A 26,839-nucleotide genomic window follows, 5' to 3' on the forward strand; every position below is an offset into this window, starting at 1 on the left:
CGCCCTATATCTCAAGTCTCTAAAAAAAAAAAAAAAAAAGAATACTTGGTAAGCAGTGGTGAATTGAGAAATCTTATGTGTGAATTGTGTGATGGGTGTCTGCTTTTCAACAGTTTGAATAGCTGACATGTAAATATGTTCTCAAAAATATTTAAAACCATACCGTCTCTGTTATAGATTCACAATAAAACTTATAACAAATATTTTGAACATTATCTTTAAAATTCAGTTTAATGAATTTTTGAAAGCTGTTTGTTAACCGTCAAGAACTATGGAGTTTTGAGCAAAAATTTTTTGATATGTAAAGTAAATGTGGGAAACTGTAAAAATAAATAAATAAATGATTAGGGGGGAAAAGAAATTGGGGAAGATCCTGAGGTTAGTTAAAAAAAAGAAAAAGAAAAAAAGAAAATCATGGTGGGCATGTGTGCATGTCTACCCAGGATCCCAGTGGGAGAGTGGGGAGAAAGGATTGCGGTGTGGTCATACACCCTGGGTGTGTGTGATTTCTCACTTTCCCTCTCACTATATCTGTGTGTCTCTCTGGCTAGTGCACATGCCCTAGAGCAAAAACCTCTTAAAAAATAATAATAAATAAAATTAAAGAAATAATTCTTTAATAATAAAGTCAATTGGCTGGGACTAGCAGGTAGTGTGGAGGTTGGGGTGTTGGATCCTTCTTGGCTGGCTTCATAGCTTGGCTCCTGGACCTGGCAGCTTAAAAATTATACCAGGTGTGTAAGTTTGCCCAAAATCCTGAAAGGAAAATGGAGGAGGGATTGGGGTGTGCTCGTCCCTCTAGGGGGTGATTTCTCACTTTCTTTCTCTCTCTCTTTCTCTCTCTCTCTCTGACAAGTGCACATGTCCTATGGCAAAACAAAACAAAAAGTCTAAAAAATAATCAGTTGCCTGTATGTTTTGGGTTTACTTCTAAATTTTCTATTCTGATCCATTGGTCTATGAGTCTGTTTTTATTATTATGGCTTGTAATATATTTTGAAGTTCAAATAGTGAGATGCCTCCACATTTTGTCCTCTTTTTGTGGAGAGGGTGATACACGGTAGTTCTGATTTTCTAGACAAGTTTTATGATTTCTTTTTCTTTTTCTGTGAAGAATGTCACTGGAATTTTAATAACAGAAATTGCATTGAATCTGTATATCACTTTGGGTAGTATTAACATTTTAACTTTGCTGATTCTTTGAATTCGTGAACAAGAAATGTCTTTCCATTTTTTGATGTCTTTTTCAATTTCTTTACTCTGTTTTTAAGAACTATTTCATTTAACTTTATTTATTTTTTAATTTAACTAGAGAGGAATAGAGTGAGAGAGAGAGAGGGGGAAAGTGAGAAAGCAAGCAGGTCCGAGACATGAACCATGGCCAGCCACGTGGGAGTCTAGTACCCTTGGCCACCATGCCACTTGCCTGCTGGCCCCTCTTTATTCAGTTTTTTAAATAATTTTCTTTTTCAAGAGAGATTTTTGCTGTAGGGCACATGTGTTCGCCAGAGAGACAGAGAGTGAGAAATCCCCTCCGAGGGGATGGCCACACTGCAGTCCCTTCTCCTCCATTCTCCTCTCGGGATTTTGGGCATGTACGCATATACATCTCATAAGAGTTTTGAGCCGCCGGGTCCGGGACTCAAACTGAGGTCGACTATGTGGGAGTCCAGCAACATAACCATCATCCCATCTGCTGGTCCCAGTTTTTAAGTAATTTTTATAGTAGATTATCTTTTATTATTTTGGTTAGATTTATTCATAGATTTGTGTGTGTGTGTGTGTGTGTGTGTGTGTGTGTGTGTAGAATGGAACTGAGCTTTTCATTTCCACTTCAGTTCACTCATTGTTAAGACTACAAAATGCTACATAATTTTAATGCTGATTTTATGCCCTGCAGCTTTGTTTATCAGCTCTAAGAGTTTTTGGTAGATTCTTTAGGGTTTTAAATTTTGTGTGTGTATATAGAATCATGTCAATTTAACTTCTTCCTTTCTAATCTGGATGCCTTTTATTTCATTCTTTTATCTGATAATGTGGGTTAGAACTTCTAGGACTACGTTGAATAGGACTGGACAAAGTGGACATCCTTGTCCTGTTCAGAATAAAAGCTTTCAACATTTCCCTACGAGTACTATGTTAGCTGTGGGTTTGTCATACATGGCCTTCATTGTGTAAAAAAAAGTCTCTTCTATACCTATTTTGTTGAGAATTTTAATCGTAAAAAGATATTGTATTTTATCTAATGCTTTTTCTTTATGAATTGGTATGATAATAAGATTTTTGTCTTTCCTTCTATTAATGTGATATTTTACATTTATTGTTTTGCAATATGTTGAACCAACCTTGCATCCTTGAGATAAATCCTACTTGCCTCATGGCACATAATCTTTTTAATATGTTGTTGGATTAGGTTTGCTAGTATTTTTTTGGAGGATTTTTGCATGTGTATTCATCAGAGATATTGATCTGCAGGGTTTTTTTTTTTTAGCTTTGATCACTTTATTGTTAACCGATGAATGTTATCCAAAATTAAAGATGTAATTGTAACTTAACTGTACAACACGAAATTATGCTAAAGGTAAAAGTCTACTGGAATTTACAGAGAAAGCAAGCAAGCAAGCAATGACAAGGGAATTAAAATGGTTTACTAGGTAATATCTAACATACAGGAAGGTGGTAATGGAACAATGGTGGAACAAAAAGAAAAAAATAAGATATTTAAAAAACAAATAGTGGGGGAACCAGCAGTTAGCGTAATGGCTGTGTCACTGGACTCCCACGTAGTCGACCGTGGTTCGTGTCCCGGACCCGGTGGCTTAAAATTCACGCCAGGCGCGTGTGCGTGCGTGCCCAAGATCCCGAGAGGAGAATGGAGGAGAAGGGATTGCGGCGTGACCATCCCCCCTGGGGGGTGATTTCTCGCTTTCTGTCTCTATGTCTCTCTCTGTCTGTCTGGCGAGTGCACGCGCCCTACAGTGAAAATCTCTCAAAAAAAAAAAAAAATAGTGGGAACCAGCAGATAGTGTAATGGCTATGTCGCTGGACTCCCACATAGTCGACCATGGATCATGTCCCGGACCCAGTGGCTTAAAACTCACGCCGGGTGCGTGTGCGTGTGTGCCCAAGATCCCGAGAGGAGAAGGGACTGCCGTGTGACCATCCCCCCTGGGGGGTGATTTCTCGCTTTCTGTCTCTATGTCTCTGTCTGTCTGGCGAGGGTGCCCTATAGCAAATACCTCCCCCCAAAAAAAAAAAAAAAAAGAAATTTAAAAAAAAAAAAACAACCAAAAACCAAATAGTGAAATAGCAGATTTAAATCCTATCTTAACTGTGATTATATTAACATAAATGGATCAAAAGGCAGAACTTGTAAAACAAAAGAAATAATATGAACTAATTACATGCTGTCTGTAAGAGACTCATTCTATTTACTTATTTATTTTAATTTGCTACAGGGTGTGTGTGCTCAACAGAGAGAGAGAGAGAGAGAGAGAAAGAGAAAGAGAGAGAAAGAGAGAAGAGCAAGCGAGCACTAACCCCTTCGGGGTGGAGGGCCAGTTTGTCAGGAAATGTAATCACCTGCTGGTTACAGTGAGTAAAGTGATTAATGTCCAGTGCCTTTTTCTGTGTGGGGAGGAAACCCATGAGTGTACTCTGTTTAAGGTCCTGTTCATTCATCTTTTATACTTACTGGACAGTTGATAGTCCTTTACCTCTAAGCAACACTCTTAAATACACCTAAATATTTAAGTGTTTACTGTCAACTTATTTAATCAAAGTTATTCTGAATATTTAATTAAAATGAAAAAGTCTTTTTAAAAAATCCTTTGAAATATATGCAATTACAAAAACTTTTTCAGAAGGAATTTCATATTGATACCAGAATAGGTGAATCTACAGACAGAAAGCAGGTTAGTGGTTGAAAGAGGCTGAAGGAGCCATCAGGGATGAGAGAGAGGAATCAGGAAGTGTCTGCTTAGTGAGTACTAGGTTCCCACTTGAGATAAGAGAAAAAGTTCTTGAGTTGAAACAGAGGTGATGCTTACACACTGACTATGGTGTCACTGAGCTATGAGTTTTTGAATGGTTAAAATGATAAACTGTGGGGCCAAGGTAGTAATGTAACACTCTATGAGCCTGATCCACATGGGAAGGTTCTGGGTTTGCATCCAGAGAGCTCCCTGTATGTGCTGGGCACACGTGTGCCCATGACCTAGAACTAGCTGAGGCTGGAGGTGGATCACAGCATGAGCACCCTGTTGGAGGGGCTTCTCTGTTTCTTTCATTCATTGAAACTTTAAAAAATTATAAATTTTATACTATGTTTACCACAATTAAAAAAGTATTATAAATAGAGTAACAGGTATTAAGTGGATACGTTTAACAAGATTCAGAATTCAGTATTCCTTTAATTACTATTTTATTAGTCATAGCAACAACATGCTATTAAATGCAATATTTATAAGTATGTGAAAAATTATTAATTCAGTCTGTAATGTATGAAGCAAAAACTTGATTTAACATAGTAAATGTCCCAAGGAGTCCGTGACCAGTGACCTGGGAATCACTGGTCTATATTCTTTCTGAATCAAAGACAAATTCTTCCTTGCACTTCAGGAATTTGCAGAAGTGATCTGTCAGTGATGTAACCAAACGTGATTTTAGCCTTAGAGATTTCAGAATGCTGGAGCAATAGATTCTAATTTCTTTACAGAAGTACGATACGGCATCTAAGACTACCTTCCTTCTTGAAATTCATCTGCCACTCAGTGTGCTTTATATATTTTTTATAACCCCCAAGACCCCAGATTAGATTTTAAATAAAACATTTCCATAAAATAAAAAAATAAAATCAACATATTTATCAAGTATCTACTATATTCACAGCACTGTAAAAAGATACAAAAAAGTATTTGAATGGTCCCGGGCCAATTTGAAATACAGTTAAGATATAAACTTGTGAAAACATAAATACCATCAATGATTTCAGTAACAGTTTAAGACATAAAAACAAACACAAAGCAACACATATTGATTATCTGCCATAGGAACAGGAAAATAAAAACAGCTATGGGGTTTCAGAGAAGAGAGCAATTACTCCAGTCTCTGGTTGTGTGAAAGGTTCTATCGGAGGAGTGGATTTCGAGTGAACTGCATCTTGAAGAGCAAGGAAGATTTGGAGAGGTGAGACAAAAACAAGAGAGAATTAAAATACCCTTCACTATGCTTCATTTTATTCAGGAACGGTTTTCTGAATTCTCGTTCTATACCAGGTACCCAAACTGCAAAGAAGATGTGTGTGACTTTCAGTCAAATTTCTTTTTACAGGCTTGCAACTGCTCAAAATTTACACTGTGCAATTAATTATTTTCCCCTGTAACAGGAAATAAATGAGACTGGCGAATTTTTTGATGACTATGACTTGAAAATAAATCACACTTTTGATCTCAAGTCACTTGTCCCCCAAAAAGTAAAATTCATATATTGCAATAAAACTAGTGCATCCTTCTGCAAACTTCTTGTAAGAAATCTCCTTTCAGAATTATGTTTACTTACTAATTAATATTGCCACTAAAAAGCAAAAGGGAACTTGCTCTCGGAACCCTTCCTCAAGGGAGGAAGCCATGACTGTATCTCAGTATTGCCAATAATTCTGTCCCAAGAGTGATGATAAAGAGAAGTCTCTGTCCTTTGAGGCAGTAGTCTAGTTAAAGGGCAAAAATTATTTGTGTGTGATGAGTTGTATCTAAAATACTGGGCTCAGGCAGAGCCGGGTAACTTCAGGTAAGGTTCATTTGACTTTTTTTTTTTTTTGGAGAGGTTTTGCTATAGGGCGCGTGCACTCGCCAGAAAGACAGAGAGATAGAAAGCGAGAAATCATCCCCCAGGGAGGATGGTCACGCCGCAATCCCTTCTCCTCCATTCTCCTCTCGGGATCTTGGGCACGTACACACCACACACCCGGCGTGAGTTTAAACCACCAGGTCTGGGACTCGAACCATGGTCAGCTACATGGGAGTTCAGCGACATAGCCATTATGCTAACTGCTGGTCCCGTCATTGGACAATTTTGACCACATCCTTCAAGGTCTAATTGATTGGCGTGGAGCCAGTACCTGAATCAAGCTGGATAAACCTAAACATTCCATACAGCAGTGGTCCCCATTCTCTTTAGCACTAGTGACTGGTTTCACGGAAAACAATTTTTCCACAGTAGTGGTAGGGGTGGTATTGGGGACAGTTTATTAGATCCTACACCCTAGATCCCTCCCTGTGCAGTTTACTATAGGGTTCACTCTCCTATAAGAATCTAATGCCACAGCTGATCTGATAGGCGGCAGAGCTCAGGCAATAATGTGAGCAATGGGGTGCAGCTATAAATAAAGATGAAGGTTCACTCACTTGCCAGCCCCTCATCCCCTGCTCACTTTCTGCTGTGCGACCTGGATCCTAACAGGCCAGGAACCAGTCCACAGCCTGGGGGCTGAGGACCCCTGCCACACAGGAACAAAAGCATCCTGGCCATAGTGCTTTCCTGGGATTCTGTTTTTTTCCAGCTAGAACTAGGAAGTCAAGTCAATCCTTTTCTGGTGGTAAAAGTTATTTGGGGTACCTCTATGTGGAGAAGAATGGAAAAGTTGGTGCAGAAAAAAACAAGTAGCTCTGAAGAGTCTTAGTAGAAAGCTATAAAATACAAAACCGTCATACCTTTTCAGTCTAAACACATCAAGCGTTTACTAGGAAAAGAAAGTGAACACTGGTATTAAAGTCACCAACCTTGTTGGTTCTTGGATTCAACATGAGGGGCTTGCCCTTCTCTTTTATATGCAAATGACGACATGCCGCATATGTACAACGGGTGACAACTCCTCTCAACCGGGATAACATCTTTCCTTTCACCTGAGAAAAAGGAAGCAAATAAATCACAGATAAGGAACTTATCATAGAACTGCAGTCCACATGTCGGGTATCCATTTTCCAAAGCAGATTTAGAAAGCTCATCTTTCCACATGTGAAAATGCTTCTTCAAAACACATTAGTTTCCATGGGTTCTAACACTTGTAAAAGGATAACATTAAGGGGAAGGTAAAGATTTATTTTTCCTGATAATATCATTCAATTCTTGGGTAATAATCTCTGCTACCTTTTATGCCAGACACTGTGCTCAATGTTTAACATACACATATATTTGTTTGTTTCAAGAGAGATTTTTGCACAGGACGCAGGCTTTCCCAGAGAGACAGAAAGCAAGAAATCATCCCCCACGGATGATGGTCATGCTGCAATCCCATGTTCTGTTCTCCTCTTGGGATTTTGAGTATACACACTCCAGCGTGACTTTTTTAAAGCCACCAGGTCCAGGCCTTGAAACTCGGTGGACTACATGGAAATCCAGCGAAGTAACCATAATGCCATCTACTGGTCCCTAACCAATTTTTTTAATGTGCTTTTTATTTCCTTCAAATTTCTGCCATGAAAGGAGACAGGGATGAGGAGGCGTCAGAGGAGGTGGTAGGGCAACAGGGTCTTCACACTCCAACCACACTCCCAGCTAGCAAGGATCATGGACATGGGCAGGTGCACCTTCCACCATACAGAGGGAGAACCAGGTGTAAACCCCGGACTTTCCCACGTGGGTCCAGCACTGCAGTGTGTTACAAACAACTGTGACAAGGTATGTATCTTTCACTTGTGAGACAGACAAACTGAGAGGTACAGAAACAAGGGCCCAGATGCGGTGGTGCGGCAGGAGCACAAAGCTCTGCAGTGCTGGAAGCTGTAAGATCAGGGTTCAGTTCTCAGACTGACTCTTACATGCCAGATATGTGCACAGTGCCTGCGTCCTGGCTGGCTGGGAGGGCTAGGGGGAGGATCTTGGCATAAGACCCTGTTGAGGGTTCTTATCTTTTTCTTTCTGTCTCTCTTGTGAAAATAAATAAATAAACTTAAAAAAAGAAAAGATTCAAGGTAACATCTAGTAAGCAGTAAAGTGTGTGCGACTTCAGTGTGGTAGTGTAACAGGAAGCTGGAAAAGTAAATTAGAAGAAAGGCTAGAACATACACATTTACAAGAAAAAAAGCTATTCAGACTCAATCTAGACCTGGAATTTTCACACACTATATTCAATGTTCAAATGTAATGTCGGGCCAGCAGGTGGTGTGGTGGTTGACGGCGCTGGACTCCCACATGGCTGACCGCAGTTTGAGTACCAGACCTGGTGGCTTGCTTTCTTGCTTTCTGTCTCTCTTATTCTGTTCTTCTCTGGTCAAATTAAAATAAATAAATAAAAGTAAGTTTAAATAAAATAATTCTTAAAAAAAAAAAATAAATGTAATGTACTAGAAAATTTTTGTCCTAGAAAATCTGATGGACCAGCCCTGCCACCTAGTCATTAAGGAGCCGGATTCCATATGGCCAACCATAGTTCAAATCCTAGCTCCAACAGTTTAAAAAACATATTGGGTGTGTGTTATGTGTGCTCCAAATCCTGACTGGATGGAGAAATGAAGAAGACATTATGGCATGATTATGCCTCACTGGAAGGTGTTTTCTTGCTCTCCTTCTGTATCTCTGGCAAGTCCATGCACCTTCTGGCAATTAAGAAAAAAAATAAAATAAAACAAAACAAAATGAAAAAACTGAGATGGCTGAGGCAGTAGGAACATGACACAGAAAGACTTTTTTTTTAATTCTTTTTTAAGTATTGTTTTTATTTAGGAGAGACTTTTGTTAAAGGGCGCATGCACTCACCGGACAGACAGAGAGACAGAAAGACAACAAGAAATTGCCCTCCGGGGGGATGGTCATGCCGCAATCCCTTCTCCTCCATTCTCCTCTTGTATTTTTGGCTTGCATGCACATGTGCCTGCTGTGAGTTGTAAGCCACCAGGTCTGGGACTTGAACTGCAGTCAGCCACGTGGGAGTCCAGCAACGTAACCATTACACCATCTGCTGGTCCCAAGACAGACTTTTAAAAGAAAGAGGGGCCTGCAGGTGGCATAGTGGGTAAGGCACTAGATTCCCAAATGGCCAGCCATGGTTCATGTTCCAGATCTGGTAACATGTGTGCATGTGTGCCCAAAATGCCAGGAGGCAAAACAGGAAAAAGGACTGCAGTGTAGACTTCCTTCTTGGGGGTTAATTTCTCACTTTCTCTTTCTCTTTGTCTCTCTCTCTTTCTCTGGGGGGGCACATGTGTCCAATAGCAAAAACTAACATCAAACGAACAACAACAAAAAAAGTACATAGTTGCCACATAACCCCCCTTCTAATGTTTGGAACAGATTGAAGATGTTGAAGCAACAGAGTAATTTTTAGGCAGAAAAAATGTCCAGCATACTTTAAATTTCATTAGACAAGATACTGGCTTCAAAGAGTCTCAAGACTATATTGTTTTATGGGCAAAACAATACTGTTTTATGGTAGTGTAGTTTGGCACTCAAAGCTGGGCTTGCTTTTCTAAAATTCACTGCACTGTGGTCCCATTTTACAAGGTCCTTGAGTTAAGAACAATTTTTACATTTTTATAAGGTTATAAGAAAATAATGTGACAAAAGATGTATGTGGTCTTCAAAGCCTAAAATATTTACTATCTGGTGTTTTACAAATAAAATTTTATCGACTCCCTACTCTAAGGCTACAAGTCCCAAGGACCTGAAAGCAGGAAGTAAAACCTGTTTTTAAGACGTGTACTCACCTGAGTGGTGGCAGCATTATTTCTGGATTTGTTCTAAAGATATTTTAACCCAGCGGTTAGTAAGGACAAGTAAAGGAGGCCTTACAACTGCTGCTGCTCATTTATTGTTGGATACCGAAACACACATTTGCAAGTTAAGTGCTGAAGCTGTTTTCTGATTCCCTCACTGCTCACTTTTATCAACCTATCTCTGAAATAAGGTGGGATTTGCTGTTTTCCAACGATCCATATATAGTCATGGGTGCAGTTAAGCTTTAACCTGCAAAGCATGTACAGAATAAAATGAAAAATAAGGGTGAATGATTTAAAAAGGTTTCCTTTCTTTGACAAGAAAGTAAACAGAAAGTATACAGGTAGGTTGGTCAAGACAGTAGGATGGTCTTGTTGATAGTTTGAAGGGAGAAATTTTAAGAATAACTGTGAGCTTTAAAGAAACACTGACAAAGACTGGGGGGTGGGGGTGGGGACAAGAAGAACAGAAAGATGATAATTAAGAGGAAAAGCTAGCAACCAGAAATCTTCATAAATGTATTGTTCAAAATGATTTAACTTCTTTTTTTTGGAAAGGTTTTTGCTATAGGGCACATGCACTTGCCAGAGAGACAGAGAGACAGGAAGTGAAAAATCACCCACCGGGGGGATGGCCGCACCACAATCTCTTCTCCTCCATTTTCCTCTTGGGATCTTGGGCACGCACGCACACGTGCCAGCCATGAGTTTAAGTCACTGGGTCCAGGACTCGAATCGCAATCAACTACATGGGAGTCCAGCAACATAGCTATTATGCCAACTGCTGGTCCCAAAAAAGATTTAATTTCTGAATTCAAGCTATAAATAGAATGAAATCTCAAAATCACATATACAAGACTTGAAACCCTTTTAAGAAATACTTAAGCTGCTCAAAAGACAATAATAATCAATAGATAAGCCTACACAAACTTTTTTTTGTTTTTTTTGATATTTTTGCTATAGGGTGTGTGTGCTCGCCAGAAAGTGAGAAATCACCTTCCTCCTCCCTGGGGGTATGGCCATACCACAATCCCTTCTCCTCCATTCTCCTTTTGAGACTTTGGGCATGCACACACATGCGCCCAACATGAGTTTTAAGCCATCAGAACCAGGACTCGAACCATGGTGGACTATGTGGGAGTCCAGCAAGGTAACCATTATACCAGCTGCTGGTCCTCACAAACAATCTTTTGAGTCAAACACTTCCTTTCTCATTGAAGGCTGTCCATCACTTCCTAGGAAGACATCAAGCTGTAACACCTTCCTATTCATGTTTTCAGGGGAACAGAAACACAAATTATTGGAATTATGTGTTTCATACATATGACCTGTCTTATTCATTATGGAGGTGCTGTCATAATGGGGCTGTCAAAATCATCCCCATTATTTTTTGATGCTGCATTTCTATTATCATAGTTGTGAGAAATGCATTCACTCATCCAATGCCAAAGAATGGACAAAGAGACATGAGGTACAACAAAGTGAGACTTTAATAATGATCTTGAAAAGATCGGATGTCTGATAAGCATGGAAGCCCAGAATGGTTACAACAAGCTATTTATTTTCTAGTGTGTAAGTCCCTCCCCAAGTTTCTCATTGGCTGAGTATAGGGGGTATACAATCTTCTCGGATATTGCCTAAATTCCATTTATTGTCCCCTTCCCTCTAGTCTGATGGAAAGGTGTAGTAGGCCCAGGACAAGCCCAGGTAAAAAGGCCTGCCAAATGACCTGAGAAGGGAGGAGCACCAGGAAATAAAGAATCACAAACAACTGGTGATCAGCCACCATCTTGAGAAGTCATTTCTCAAGGGAGACCTGCTATTTTAGGGTGTCGTTTGTTCAGGAACTTTCCAGGAATGTGTACTTTCTGGGGTTGTCACATCTGCAAGCTAGTTAAGCAACTTTTGTTACGCTAGTCTTGAAAATGAATCACTTAGGCTATTTTCTTACAATAGTCCTAACAGAGTAGCAAAAATAATACAGGAAAGGTAAGTGCCAGGCCAGCTCTGTGGCACAGTGGTAACACACTGCTCAAGAGAAGCTGGATCCCATATGACTGCACCTCCCCACCCTGGTCAGCCTGAAACATGCCAGGCATGTGCACCAAGTGGTTTTTCAGGCCACAGGGGTTAGAACTCAACCTACTGATATATTTACACATTTTTATGTAAATAAGTTCATATAAATCTGGAAATGAGGGGCAGAGAGAAAGGACAGAGGTTATGTGAAGTGTGAATTTCAGCTTTTACTTGATGTAATTTGGTATTATTTATTTATTGGAGGGTGTGTGCGCTCGCCAGAAAGACAGAGAGAGAGACAGAGAGACAGAAAGCGAGAAATCACCCCCCAGGGGGATGGCCACGCCGCAATCCCTTCTCCTCCATTCTCCTCTCGGGATCTTGGGCACGCACACACACACGCCCGGCGTGAGTTTAAGCCACTGGGTCTGGGACTTGAACCGTGGTCAGCTACATGGGAGTCCAGTGACATAGCCATTACGCTAACTGCTGGTCCCAATTTGGTATTATTTTTAAAAAATAGAGAAGCGTTAAAAATGAGGGAAGTTAAAACAGGAAACAGGAGGGTGGGGATTTTAATTATGAATACATGCATAAAGTCAGTCTGTTACTCAAGAGTTTCTTGGGTACCGGAATACTCTAAATCTGCCTCTGGCTTCTCACCTGGAGTGGCCAGTCATTCATGTGGCCTTGCCCTTTCCATGAGTAAGCACTGCTAGAGGGAAAGTTCTTGAGCAGGAAGAGAATGGAATTCACTCCCTGGGTGATGTGTATAAACCAGACTGGGACTGAAATTGTTAGGCCACTGGCTGCTGCAAACACTCTCCTTGGCTCCCTTCCCAGGAGAAAACTAGATATTGTTTACTAGAGAGAAGTCATGACTTGCTGCAATGAACACAACCCATGCAGTCATACAGAAATTAGTTTGAATCTAGATTCAGCCAGTTATGAGTTTAGCTATTCTCAAAAGGTCTCTAAATTCGCGTTAGTCTGAGGCATGTTTTTTCACTGCTCTGTCATCAAATGAAAAACTAGGAAAAAGTAACAGTTTCTCATAATACTAAATTTATTCTTTATTTTTATATTGTAATTTTGACATTCCTAACATTTTTAATAGTAAAAATGTCCTTTCTTTTAGGAAAGCTGAGAACAGCAAATTGTAGTAGTCTTTAAGAATGTTTACCATGGGGTGGCCGCCAGGCCTGCGAGTGGCCGCCAGGCATGCACCTACACGTGGCCACCGGCCGCAGGCGGCAAACTGAAGCCGAAAACAAGGATTAAGAACTTGCAACTATAAGCAACGGAAAGAAACTTTAGCTGTCTTAAAACAATTGAGAAATATATTGTATAGGAGGATTTTCTCTACTTATGGACAGTGAGAAGATGATGGTTACCAGCCCTGCATTACCTCAGGGAAAAACAAGAACTACTCTACCATTCTTAAGGAAGCCAGATACCCGAGGATAAGTCACGCTGCAGATCCCCACAACACCATTCCCGCTAATCACAAGATGGCTGCTGTGCCGCATCAACTGATAATCATCTCTGCTTACCAGAACTGCTTTCCTAGAACTGTATTCCATGGAGACTCACCTACAATTGCAGAACTGCACGAGACCCACCCTTGATCCAACCTTGAATGGAATCTATGTTCCCTATTGTTAAAAACTTTAAACTCGTGGCCCCTCTCCCTTTACTTGCATGTATCACATTTTCAATAACTCCTCTGGAAGACAACTGTATATAGCAGAGATAGTGTAATGGGAGAGGGGGGAAAGGGCAGAGGGTCAAACATAGGATAAAAAACATATATATATATGTATACATATGTATGAAAGTAGAAATGGAATATTATTGATGATAACATGCTTGATTAAGCCACCATGCAGTTTATATGGGCCCAGCTGGGGACTACTTTATAGTATGTTCATTCTACTCACTGGGGTTTATGCCTAAAGTCAGACTTGGGTTCATGTATAGGTATGTGTCAGCTGTGCTAGCTATTGGATATATTTAAACTAATTAAGTTCATTGGCAGAACAACTGAATGGGGGGGAAGGCTTGGAGGGCAACCATGGATGCCAGGGACAATGGGGGAGGAGGATGGGACATAGCAGAGGGTGGGGATGGGGAATCAAGGATGGCAAAACAAAAGGCAAGGTATGCAGGACATAAGAATTGGAAAACATGTATGTTGATGTGCTTGATTGAGCCAATGCACAGGGTATTTTGGATGGAAAATTCATTTGTGTGTTGTGATGGTGTATAGTGAATTAATGTAGAAAATGAATAAATTTTTAAAAAATTAATAAAAAAAGAAATGCAAAAAAAAAAAAAAAGAACATTCAAATGATACTACAATTTATATTTGGAAAGTAAAAAAAAAAAAAAAGAATGTCCACCATGGGGAGCCAGCAGGTGGCATGGTGGTTAAGGGTGCTGGTCTCCCACATGGTTGACCATGGTTCGAGTCCTGGGCCTGGTGGCTTGCTTTCTTACTTTCCCTCTTTCACTCTGTCCCTCTCTGGTCAAACTAAAAAATAAATAAAGTTAAATAAGCTATTTAAAAAAATAAAAAGAACGTCTATCGTTTCTATGCAGATAGTACACCCACAAACGTGGTGAACATCCCTAAAACCGACTAGACTTTCTGTAAGTGTGGCAAGCACCCACCTCACAAAGTACAAAAAGGGCAAGGTTTCTCTGCCAGCTCAGGGAAAGCCATGTTATGACAGGAAGCAGAGAATCTACAGTGGGCAAACTAAGCCCATTTTCCAGAAAAACACCAAAACTACAAAGAAGACTGTGCTGAGGATAGGCTTGAATGTGCAGAGCCCAACTGCACATCTGAGAGAATGCTACTGAGAGATACAAGCTTTCTGAACTAGAAGGGTATAAGAAGAGAAAGGGTGAAGTGATCTAGTTCTAAACTTCAGTGTTCCTTTTATTATGAGGACAATAAAATCTTGAGGTGAACGTTAGCCTCATTTCATTACAGTTGGTCTTCTTGTGACGGAGTAATCAATAATTTTCCCCTTGTGGGGTCAGCAGGTGGCATGGTCATTAAGGTACTGAACTTCCACGTGGCTGATGCTGGTTTGAGTCCACGACCGTGTGGCTTGAAGATCATGCTAGGCACGTGTGTGCACACCCAAAATCTCCAGAAAATAAAATGGAAGAGAAGGGACAGTAGGATTGTGGTGTGGCCATCTTTCTGGGAAGTGATTTCTCACTTTCTCTCTATATACCCACAAGCACACATGCCCTATGGCAAAAACCTTAAAAAAAAAATTCTTCCTGGGGACAAGCAGTTGCCATAATGGCTATGTTGCTGGACTCCCCTGTAGTCGACCACAGTTTGAGTCCCAGACCCAGTGGCATAAACTCATGCCGGGCATGTGTGCGTGCGTGCCCAGGATCCCAAGAGGAGAATGGAGACGGGACTGCGGCATGGCCATCCCCCTGGGGGGTGATTTCTCGCTTTCTGTCTCTCTGTCTCTCTTTGTCTTTCTGGAAAGCACACACACGCTATGGCAAAGACCTCTCAAAAACAAACAAACAAACAAACAAAAATTCCCCTTGTAGTTAAACTTGGGAGAAAAATGTCTATAACCCTAAAAGAATTAAAAATTAATAGTCTTATGTCAGGTTCTAATTTTTCCCTATACATAGACACTTTATACTTGTCCATGAAATCCAAAAGTACACTGATCTTAGAAGTGTCATCTTTTTTCCATCAGTAAAAAATGGAGGGGGAATTTTTTTTACAGAAAGGGACATAATAATATATATTATGAAATCTACTTCCAGCTCCTGGTTAAAATCTCATTCTTAACAAATAGAATTTAACATATATATTTATAACCAAGCCCTTAGAACTTTATTACTATAATTATTATAAAGAGCCTGACTACTTAGATGTTTTACTTAATAAAAACCACACCTATGCAGTCTGGCAGGGGTCAAAGGACAAACTCTGAAGTCAAACTGCATGGATTTAAATTGAGGCCTTGCCATTTGTTAGCTCAGAGATCCTGAATAAGCTAGAACCTCCCAATGCTATAGTTTTCTTATTCAAATGTGGATGATAAACAAGACCTACTGGGACCAGCAGATGGCATAATGGTTACACCACTGGATTCCCACGTAGTCGACTGTGGTTCAAGTCCCAGGCCCAGTGACTTAAAACATGACTAGCATGTGTGCATGTGTGCCCAAAATCCTGAGAGGAGGATGGAGAAGGGATTGCAGCAGGCCCATCCCCCTTGAGGAGTGATTTATTGCTTTCTGTCTCTCTGTTTCTCCAGTGATTGTGCGCACCTTCTACCCAAAATCTCTCTCTTAAAAAACAAAAACAAAACAAAACAAAACAAAAACTACTAAATAGGGTTAAAATTTAAATTAGATCATTTATTTAAGGTGCTATCACAGTGCCCTCTGTTAGGCCAGAGGCCTGGTCAGCTTGGATGTGGGGACTGGACATCACGCCAGTTGGCTGATGCAACCTGGATTTAGTCTGTCATCAGAACTGCGCTGCACTAACCTGGATGTAGCACACAGGGTTCTACTCTGCACACGGGGCTCTACTCTGCACACGGCACAAGACCTTATGTGGCACAGTAGTCTGCTCTCCCTCTAAACTATTATCATACATGGGCTATTTCTACCTCTAAGACATTCCCCCTCCCTCCTGGCCCCCTCTCTCTTTCTCTGTAGCAACGGTGAACGTCTCCTAGGAGTGCTCCCAATAAAGGCTCTACATTTCTATTTTCTCGCGGGGTCAGCCCATTCCTTACATTTGGTGCCGAAACCTGGGAGAAGTTTTATGTCCTGCAGTAGCTGCAAAAGGATCTCCTCCCCAAACCAGAAACTGACCCACCAACCACTGACTAACCACCTGCCCTGGCCTTCTGAAGGAAAGTCCACCTGCCTATGGTTTCCGGGACTCAAACCTTTGGGTTCCCTGTCTGAAAACACAGCCATGTCAGGGTTCCCTCCAACTCCTGGAGCTCAGGTGACTGTGGAGACATCTCACTCCCCTGCTGCTCATCCTCTGTTCCGTTCCGTGAGTACAAAAAGAAATTTGGGACACCTCTCCCTTTTCCTCTTGCTTGAGTCCCGGACACAATGGGTAATACTGAGTCTGTCACCAAGTCAACAATGCCCTTGGACTGTCTGCTCTGTAACTTCACCAAATTAGGACTCATTCAGGATCTCCTCGCAAGCAGCTAATATTCTATTCCACTGTGGCCTGGCCACAACATGCTTGAGACAACGGGTCTAAATGACCTCCTGAGGGGACTTTTGATTACAATACCATCACTGATTTGGATAAATATTGCCAAAGGGTAGGTAAGTGGTCAGAGGTTCCATATGTCCAAACCTTTTGGGATCTACCCTCCTGCCCCTCCCTCTGCACCACCTGCACTACCGCCCAAGTGCTTCTTGCAACCAGAACCCCACAATCTAAGACCAAATCTCTCTTACAGGCCAATCTCTCTCTTACAGACCAACCACACGAAACTCTTACCTCCCCTCCTTTCCAGTACCCCCCCGTCCCACCAAAGACCCCCACCATGCCCCAGTTCCACTTTGGTGCTGCTAGTCCCAGGTCCCCCCATTCGCTCCCCTGCCTTCACCACCACCTCCTCCATGTCCTTTGCTCCCATTGCCTCCTCAGTTAGTTCACATACCCGCTCACACTCTCACCCTTCTCCCAACCCTTCCTCTAGTTCTAACCTTCTCTGTCCTCTCTGGGAAGTGGCGGGAATAGAGGGTATTGTCAGAGTCCACATCCCCTTCTCTCTCCAAGACCTATCTGGAATAGAAAAAAGACTCAGTTCTTTCTCTGCTAACCCAACAGCTTTCATCAAAGAGTTCTGCCATCTTACTCAGACTTATAATCTTATTTGGCATGACGTCTATGTAATCTTGTCCTCCACCCTTACTGCAGATGAGAGAGAGCAAGTCCAGGCGTAGTCCAAGAACATGCTGACCAAGCCCACCTGGTCAACGCGACTTTACCAGTCAGACAAGCAGCTGTTCCTATTACCGACCCGCGATGGGACTATCAGGTAAGAAACTCTGGGGAACCAGCAGTTAGCGTAATGGCTATGTCACTGGACTCCCACGTAGTCGACCGCGGTTCGTGTCCCGGACCCGGTGGCTTAAAACTCACGCCGGGTGCGTGTGCGTGCGTGCCCAAGATCCCGAGAGGAGAATGGAGGAGAAGGGATTGCGGCGTGACCATCCCCCCTGGGGGGTGATTTCTCGCTTTCTGTCTCTATGTCTCTCTCTGTCTGTCTGGCGAGCGCATGCGCCCTACAGTGAAAACCTCTCAAAAAAAAAAAAAAAAAAAAGAAAGAAACTCTGGCCAAAAGACTGAGACTACATGATCTAATGCCTTCTGGCTGGAATGCATGCAGTCTCTAACAAAATTGTCAATTTTTACAAACTCCGGGAAATTACCCAGAGGGCAGATGAAAACCCAGCTGTGTTCCTCAATCGCCTTACAGAGGCCTTAACCCATTATACACAATTATATCCCACTTCACCAGCTGGGGCCACGGTTTTGGTGTCTTACTTTATTACCCAGTCAGTGCCTGATATCCGTAAGAAACTTAAACGGGCAGAGGATGGCCCTCAGACTCCTATCTGTGATCCCAATGCCTGGGAGGAAGCAGCTAAGGCTGAATGCCAAGCCCACCTTCACCACAAGGTGGGACTACAAATCCAGGCCCCATAGGGGCCCAAGAATGGGGCTTCCTCATCTAAGTCCATTCCCCCAGGACCATGCTTCAAGTGTGGGAACACGGGCCACTGGGCTCAACAACATTGTCGAGGACATCCTTGCCCCCAAATGCCCAGCAAGCTGTGCCCCAAGTGCAAACAGCCTGGTCATTGGGGAAGTGACTGCCCAATGGCTGACTAATCCCCAGCGCCTCCATGCAGAGGATGAGTCAGCCAGGTGGTCCCCTCTTGGGAGCTGCTGGGGCTAGCCACCGACTGAAGCAGACCAGACTCAAAGACTCTCATCACCCTCGCCAAGCCCAGGGTAATATTAGAGGTAGGGGGTAAGTCTATCTCCTTTCCTGTGGACATGGGGGCTACCTACTCCCTCCTCCCCTCCCATTTGGGACCACGTTTTCCTTCTCAGATCTCAGTCATGGGAATAGATGGCACACCTTTCTGCCTACCTAGGACAGGCACCCTAGCCTGCCATACAGATGGATGAACTTTCTCCCATTCCTTCCTAGGTATGCTGTCATGCCCAGTTCCCTTCCTAGGCAGAGACATCCTTCACCAGTTGGGCGCTACCCTCCAGCTTCCAGCTGTGACTCCTGCCACTCACTTTTTCCTCCCTCTCATCTGCTCATCCATTGACTCTAATCTTTCCAGCCCTCTTTCCTTTCCTCTTCCCCCTGAAGAAGTTAACCCTGTTGTCTGAGACACTTCTGAACTGGTTGTGGCATCCCACCACACTCCAATTCTTATTCGCCTGAAGGGCCCCACCAAGATTCCTGCCCGACCCCAATTCCCTATCTCCAAAACATACCGTAAGGGCCTTAAGCCTATCATCATCTGCCTTCTCGCTTGCGGACTCCTCATTCCTACACTCTCCAACACTCCTATCCTCCCAGTCTGCAAGTCATTGGGGGGGCCTACTCCCTAGTTCAGGACCTCCGTCTCATCAATGAGGTGGCCATTCCTCTCCATCTGGTGGTCCCCAACCCATACACCCTTCTATCCCACATCCCACTAAACACCACTCACTTCACAGTCCTTGACCTCAAGGATGCCTTTTTCATTATCCCCCTCCACCCAGACTCCTACTTCCTGGTTTGCTTTCACCTGGGAAAATACCGATTCACACTCTGCCCAACTGCTTGCCTGAACAGTCCTCCCACCAGGGCTTCCAAGACAGCCCCCAGCTCTTTGGGCAGGCTCTTGCTCGAGACCTTGCATATTGCCCACTTGCCCCCAGCACTCTCTTACAGTATGTAGACAATCTCCTCCTCTGCAGTCTGTTTCTCTCTCTCTCTCTCTCTCTCTCTCTCTCTCTCTCTCTCATCTTCTCAACTTCTTGGGGTCCCAGCGCTACCGAGTCTCCCTGTCCAAAGCCTAACTTTCAGTTGCCTCAGTTATCTATTTAGGGATCTTCAACAGGCCCCCTTACCTCACCTACCACTGTCCACAAGGCGTTTATGGCCCTTTGAGGCACCCTGGTTTCCTCACCTCTCCTTTCACTCCCCAACCCAACATGTCCTTTCCACCTCTTCACTGATGAACGAAAGGGGGTTATAACTGGACTTCATATACAACTGTCAACCCCAGCTACCACCCAGTACCTTCCTGTCTAGACAGCTAGACTCTATGGTTCATGGGGTGGCAGCCCTATCTGAGAGCTCTGGTGGTTGCCACCATACTCACGAAAGAATCCCCCAAATTCACCTTAACACAGCCTCTGTCTTGTCTTCTCTTCTCACTGCCTAACGGACCTCCTCAGACACCACTCTCTCTCTCTCCTTAGGCCACCATGGGTTCAGGAATTCCATTTACTTTACATTGAAAATCCTGATATCCCTCTCCATTCCTCGCCTCCTCTCAACCCATCTATCTTACTTCCTCTGCCTACAGCTCTGCCTACCCCCTCTCACTCTCGATAAGGAGTGTTCAATATAACTCTATCCAATCCTGACCGCACTCTTTTTGTTGATGGCAGCTCAGGAGTTGGGTCAGATGGCCATCGCCAGGCAGCGTATGCAGTAGTCTCTCCCTCTGCCACCATCGAGGCGTCCCGTTTCTTGGAAGGTACCACATCCCAAAAGGCTGAGCTCATAGCCGTTACTCACGCCCTCACTGTCTCAAAGGGCCAACAAATATGCCTTCCTTATTGCCCACTCTCACTCTATCCTCTGGAAAGAAGGGGGCTTCCTCACTACTAAGGACTCACAAGTGATTAATACTATTCTTATAACAACACTCCTAGAGGCCCTCCAGCTCCCAACAGAGATTGCTATAGTCCACTGTCAGGACACCAGGGCTCAATTGACCCAGTGGTGATTGGTAACTCCCAGACCGACACAATAGCCCATAGTCTCACACAATGGAAGCCCCCACACCAGACATCTTCCTAACCCCTACAGCTAAACCTCTTTATTCCAATGAAGAACGGGCAGACCTCCTCTCATGCAGGGGAACAGCTGGGGAAAAGGGGTGGATTTTCTTCCATAACAAAATCGCTCTCCCCCCAGCATCAGGCTCTGCTATCCTCAGAAGTCCACCAATCAACACATTGGCCCAAAAGTGCTGCTCTGCTTCCTTGAGCCCCTCATTCATTATCCAGGACTCCACAAGGCTTTTTAGCATATACATCAGACATGTTCCACCTGCTCAGCCATCAGCCCCCAAGGTGGGGGGGTCACCACTCACCATCTCCATGGCCACCAACTAGGCAAAGACTGGCAGGTTGACTTCACTCATATGTCCAGACATAAAACCTTCTGATACCTCCTTACTTTAGAAGACACCATTTCAGGTTGGGTTGAGGCCTTCCATGCCTCAAAGGAGACAGCTGACACAGCTATAACTGTTCTCCTGAAGTACATCATACTGTGTTTTGGCCGTCCAACAACGCAGTCCGACAATGGGCTGGCCTTCACTTCCAGCATTGTCCAACTAGTCTCCAAATCCCTCAAAATCTCCTGGAAACTCCACATCCCTTTTCAGCCCCAATCCTCAGGTAAGGTTGAAAGGGCCAATGGCCTTCTAAAGGATCATCTCACTAAACTCTCCCTAGAGCTCCGTATCTCCTGGCCTAAGCTCTCCCCCACCCCTCCACCTGCCACCATTCGCCTGCATGTGGCTCCTGGAAATCTCATGGGCCTAAGCCCATTTGAAATCCTATATGGCAGGCCCTTTCTCATTAACCACAACCTCCTGGTCTAGTCCCCCCCACCCCACCCCAGCATCACACCTTCCTTATCTCTCTCTCCTCCGCCAGCTGCATCGTGAACACGCCGACTGCATCCTCCCAACCCTCACTCCATCCACCTCAGTCTCAGAGTGCTCTCCTGGCCCTCTCTAGAAGGGTGACAGAGTGCTACTAAAAGAACTCCACCATTGCTCGCTCCACCTCAAAACGTCATCGTCACCACCACCCATAGCAGCTAAGCTTTTGGGACAACTCTCTTGGTTACTCTGAAGCCAAATCCAAGTTCCCTGGGTGGCTGTCAACCAAATGATCCTCAATCCCTACATACAAGTTGCCCTGACTTCCCCTCATTGCCCCAACTCAGCAGAAAGTAGTTAATGATTGAACGGCACCCTATAACACCAAAAGAGTCAGGATGTTAGGTCAGAGGCCTGGGCAGCTTGGATGAAGGGGTTGGACGTCATGCTACAGTCAGTTGATGCAATCTGAATCTAGTCTGTCATCAGACCTGCACTGACCTGGATCTCACCCGGATGTAGCACACAGAGCTCTACTCTGCACATGGCGCCAGACTTTCCGTGGCACAGTAGTCTGCTCTCCCTCTAAACTATTACCATACATGGGCTGTTTCTACCTCTAAGACACTCCCCCTCCCTATATCCTTATAAAAATCACTAAACTCCACCCTAGGGAGTGACTTCTCTGGCCCCCTCAATCTTTCTCTGTCAGACCAATGAACGTTACCTGGGAGCGCTCCCAATAAAGGCTCCACATTTCTATTTTCTCACGTGGTCAGCACATTCCTTACACCACCCTCTAAGAGCTCTATAAGTGTTGGCTATGATAAGTACTGCTTTTTTAAAAATTCTTTCTATTTATTATTATCTTTTAATTTGACCTGAGAGAGAGAGTGGGAAAGTGAGAAAGTAAGCCGCCAGATCTGAAACTCAAACTGTGGTCAGTTATGTGGAAGTCCAGCACTTTAATCACCATGCCACCTGCCAGCTCCCATAAATATTATTGTTATCAGTAGATATAGAATAAGGTGGTCAGAAAAGTGCCTTCTAAATGTTGCTAATTTCTGTATGACATCTTCTAATAATGAAAACCCCGAATAAGAGGCTATGAGAATAACTGGCCAGACACAGTAGTGCAGCAATGTTATGATGCTGAAGACACATCAGAAAGTCTCGGGTTTGTGTCTTGAGGTCTCCCTGAACACTCCAGGTGCAGTGTCTGAGCAGTGGTCTTGACTATGTGAGAGTGGAGACCTGCCAGGGGTGTCTGTCTCTTCCCTGCCACACACAAATAAATGAATAAACTTTAAAAAAAGTAACCGGAGTTTAAAGAAAAAGAAAAGGCTATAAGGATAATCACAATTAACATTTATTTAAAACATTTCAAATTAAATCTCTAAGACAAGAATGAGAATTTAGATGGCATATAACTCCAGCCAACAGCAAATGTCATCTTAAACAATATCTACAGAATCACATATTTCCCATTCCTTTTCAAGCTTGTACATACCAGTCAAAGGAGGTATAATATGCAGTCATATAAGCAAAAAAGTGCCTTCAAATGAACAGTTAATTTTAATAGCTACCTTTCTGTAAAATCAAAAGTAATCTTTATTTAGTATGACTTCTGTCTTCTAATATTAACCCTCAGTAAACAAATGTAAGTGTTAGTGTTGTACTTTAAAATATGGTTAGAGGGCTGGTGTGTGGCATGGTGGTTAAGGGCGCTGGACTCTCATATGGCCAACTGCAGTTAGAGTACTGGAACTGGTGGCTTGCTTTCCCACTTTCTCTCTCTCTCTCACTCTGTCCCTCTCTGGTCAAATTAAAATAAAAATATAAATAAACAAAGGTAAATAAAATAATTCTTTCAAAAAATAGATGGTTATTTTGCCTGAAATTCACCAAAATAAATTAGTATTTCAGTTTAAATTAATATAAAATTAATACAGTTTAGAATACCTTACATTTATATTAAATTAAATAAAAATTATTACAGCATATGGTCTTTTTTTTTTTTAAGAATTATTTTATTTAATTTTATTTTCATTTGACCAGAGAGGGACAAAGTGAGAGTAAGAGTGAGAGAGAGAGGAGACAAAAAGCAAGAAAACAAGCCGTCAGATCTGGGACTTGAACTGCAGACAGCCATGTAGGAGTCCAGCACCCATGTCACCTGCCAGCCCGGGCATAGGAGTTTTTAATTTGTAAAAGAAATTCATAAATAGTTTTAATGAGTTTTCCCTTTATGTATTTTTTAATGTTTTCATAAATATATTAAAAGACAAAACATAAATTAACTCATAAGGGTATAACCCATAGGTAGTTCTTAGGATTAGCTATATGCTATTCTTTTTTTTATTAGAGAGGTTTTTGCTATAGGGCATGTGTGCTTGCCGGAAGAGACAGACAGAAATGTAAGAAATCACCTGGAGGGGTGATGGTCACACTGCAATCCCTGCTCCTCTAGTCTCCTTCCTGCACGGATGCACCCACCCCCAGTGTGAGTTTTAAGCTGCAGAGTTTGGGACTCGAACTGGTCTACTATGTGGGAGTCCTGCGACGTAACCACGACGCATCTTCCGGTCCCCAAAAGTATGTTATTCTTAAGAGAATGAAGAACTCCTACAAATGCATGGTCTTACGTTTCCTATTTCAAGAAAACTTCTATCAGCATTTCTGGCCTCTATACCTAACTTCAAGTTAGGTATTCATAACTACCATAAAGAATCAGGTACAGGTAGGGAACCAGCAGTTAGCGTAATGGCTATGTCACTGGACTCCCCCGTAGTCGACCACAGTTCGCGTCCCGGACCCGGTGGCTTAAAACTCACGCTGGGCCCGTGTGCATGCGTGCCCAAGATCCCGAGAGGAGAATGGAGGAGAAGGGATTGCGGCGTGACCATCCCCTCTGGGGGGTGATTTCTCACTTTCTGTCTCTATGTCTCTGTCTGTCTGGCGAGCACACGTGCCCTATAGTGAAAACCTCTCAAAAAAAAACAAAAACAAACAAACAAAAAGAATCAGTTGCAGGTTACAAACAGCACTCAAGGCTGATCATTTAAAGGCCTAGGATTAGACAATTAAGAGTTTAACTGCTTGGGAACAGCAGTTAGCGTAATGACTATGTTGCTGGACTCCCATGTAGTCAACCACAGTTCATGTCCCTGATCCGGTGTCTTAAACTCACGCTGGGCCCGTGTGCATGCGTGCCCAAGATCCCGAGAGGAGAACGGAGGAGAAGGGATTGCGGCGTGGCCATCCCCCCGGGGGGTGATTTATAGCTTTCAGTCTCTCTCTGTCTGGAGAGCGTACAAGCGCTATAGCAAAAACCTCTTAAAAAAAAAAAAAAAAGAGTTTAACTGCTTTGAGGCCAGCAGGTGACATCGTGGTTGAGGTGCTGGGTACTCCCACATGGCTGACAATGGTTCAAGTCCTGGACCTGATGGCTTATTTTCTCATTTTCTCTGTTTCTCTCTCCAGTCAAATTAAAATAAATGAATAAATAAAATTTTAAATAAATAGTTCTTTTAAAAAATGTTTAACTGCTTTTTCTGCAAACCATGTAACCCAGCAACATATAAAATTAACCAGTTACAGCAGTTACACAAAAAATATTAATTTTTGGCAAATGACTTTCTCTCTTTTATAATTTACAGATTATTTGAAAACTAAAGATAAAAATGTATAACACTGTAACTAGCTTAAGAATATAAACAGAGCTTAAAAAGCATATATGTTTGGGGGAGTGAGAGGATTTGGATTTGGCTGCATTTGAACCCAAGCTCTGTCACTTAAAAACAGTGGTCTTGGCATGTTACCTTCCTAATCCTCAGTTTCCTCATTTATAAAGTGGAGATAGTAAAAGAACCGACCTCAAAGAGTTATTTTGAGATAATCCCAAGGGAACAGAGTCCAACCCACCACTAAGAAGACATGCTTCTATCGCTGTCATCAACTGCAACACTAACAGAGAAGCTATTAACTGCTTTGCCTAGAAGTACAGCCTCAAGCATCAGAAAGGTAAATCCACAGCCAAGAGAAGATAAAACATTTTGTAAGGAAGCACGCCTCTGTTGTTATTTTGAAGTTTCGTTATTTTGAAGTTTCCCACCATAAGCAACACAGAATTTTCTAGATTGCTCTTTGGAGCCAAAGATTTGTGGCCATACTTCTAAGCAAAGCAGTTGAGAGTATTTCCTTTAGTGCTGCCAAAAAAAAAAAAAAAAAAAAAATCAAAATTAGACCCACGAATGCAACGTTGGTTACCGCAAGCGTCAAAGAAACACCTGCCAATCCATTTCGAAAGAATGGACAGAATCTTTCCAATCCTAGAACTTTCGAGCCTGCAGCACGAAATGGGATGCACGCGCCGGCACACACACACACCTAACTTCTGCCATTAACTCCGCGCGGCAGCCGACTATTTGCTTTAGGGACTGCCGATCTTTAAAGGGCGAGGGAAGGAAGAGAAAGAGATGCTTGTGTTCCGCAGTCCGCAGGGCCTTACTCCCGGGCAGGGCGGAGCGGGGTGCGCCCTGACACCAGCGAGTGGAGGAACTGGGAAGTTGTGTCTCCCAATCGTGTGCTGGGAACAGTCGCGAACTGGGCACAGGGGTTGCCCGGATCTGACCGGCTCTCACCCTCTACGAGGACTCCGCGGGTTCCTTCCTTTCACGCCGCGCCCACCCGCCTGGCAGCGACCAGTGCGGGCTCCACGCGTGGAGGCCAGAGGCACGGCCGCGCTAGGCTCCTGGGGCCGGGCTGGGCCGGAGGAGGGCGGCGCCTGCTCCGCCCGCAGCACCCTCCTGGAGACCCTGCCCCGGCCCGCGGCGCCAGGCCGCCCGCAGCTGCACGCTGCCCGACTCGGCGCGCGACAGGTGGTGCTGTGGTTGCAGAGGCCCGGGCCCTGCCGCCCTCCCGGACGATGCTCAGCTCCTGCGTCGCCCGGCCCTCCCTCCTCCGAGGTTTCCCAGGCTGGCGCCTGCCCGGGTACCTTTGGCGTGGGCTGCCCGATACCCACCGAGGTCTCCAGGAAAGCAGCAGAGAGGACAGGGCGTGGGAGGAGAGCCGGCGCGGCCCCCGGCGCTGACGGACGGACGCGCGGGCCAATGGCTGGCGGGAAGCCTACTGGGGGCGGGGCTCTGCCGGAGGGCTTC

At 43.5% G+C, this 26,839-nt stretch overlaps 1 protein-coding gene across 3 annotated transcripts in view; it reads right to left on the reverse strand.

The window, feature by feature from the left end:
- ME2 (malic enzyme 2) overlaps positions 1–26,773 on the reverse strand; it is a 66,324-nt gene extending 39,551 nt beyond the window's left edge. Inside the window, exons 1-2 of one of the 3 annotated variants that reach the window (XM_006158399.3) lie at positions 26,543–26,773; positions 6,780–6,906 (exon numbers count right to left, since the gene is read on the reverse strand). In XM_006158399.3, the coding sequence (XP_006158461.1) occupies positions 6,780–6,890 (111 nt within the window). In that variant the 5' untranslated portion in view covers positions 6,891–6,906; positions 26,543–26,773. Of the gene's footprint in view, positions 1–6,779; positions 6,907–26,323; positions 26,343–26,542 lie in introns of those variants that run through there. The other 2 variants (XM_006158400.3, XM_006158401.3) reach the window with 2 other exon arrangements.
- Between the last annotated feature and the right edge of the window lie 66 nt (positions 26,774–26,839).

The sequence above is a fragment of the Tupaia chinensis genome, unplaced genomic scaffold (genome assembly GCF_000334495.1).
Source record: "Tupaia chinensis unplaced genomic scaffold, TupChi_1.0 Scaffold000594_1, whole genome shotgun sequence".
In the NCBI taxonomy this organism is placed as follows: domain Eukaryota; kingdom Metazoa; phylum Chordata; class Mammalia; order Scandentia; family Tupaiidae; genus Tupaia; species Tupaia belangeri.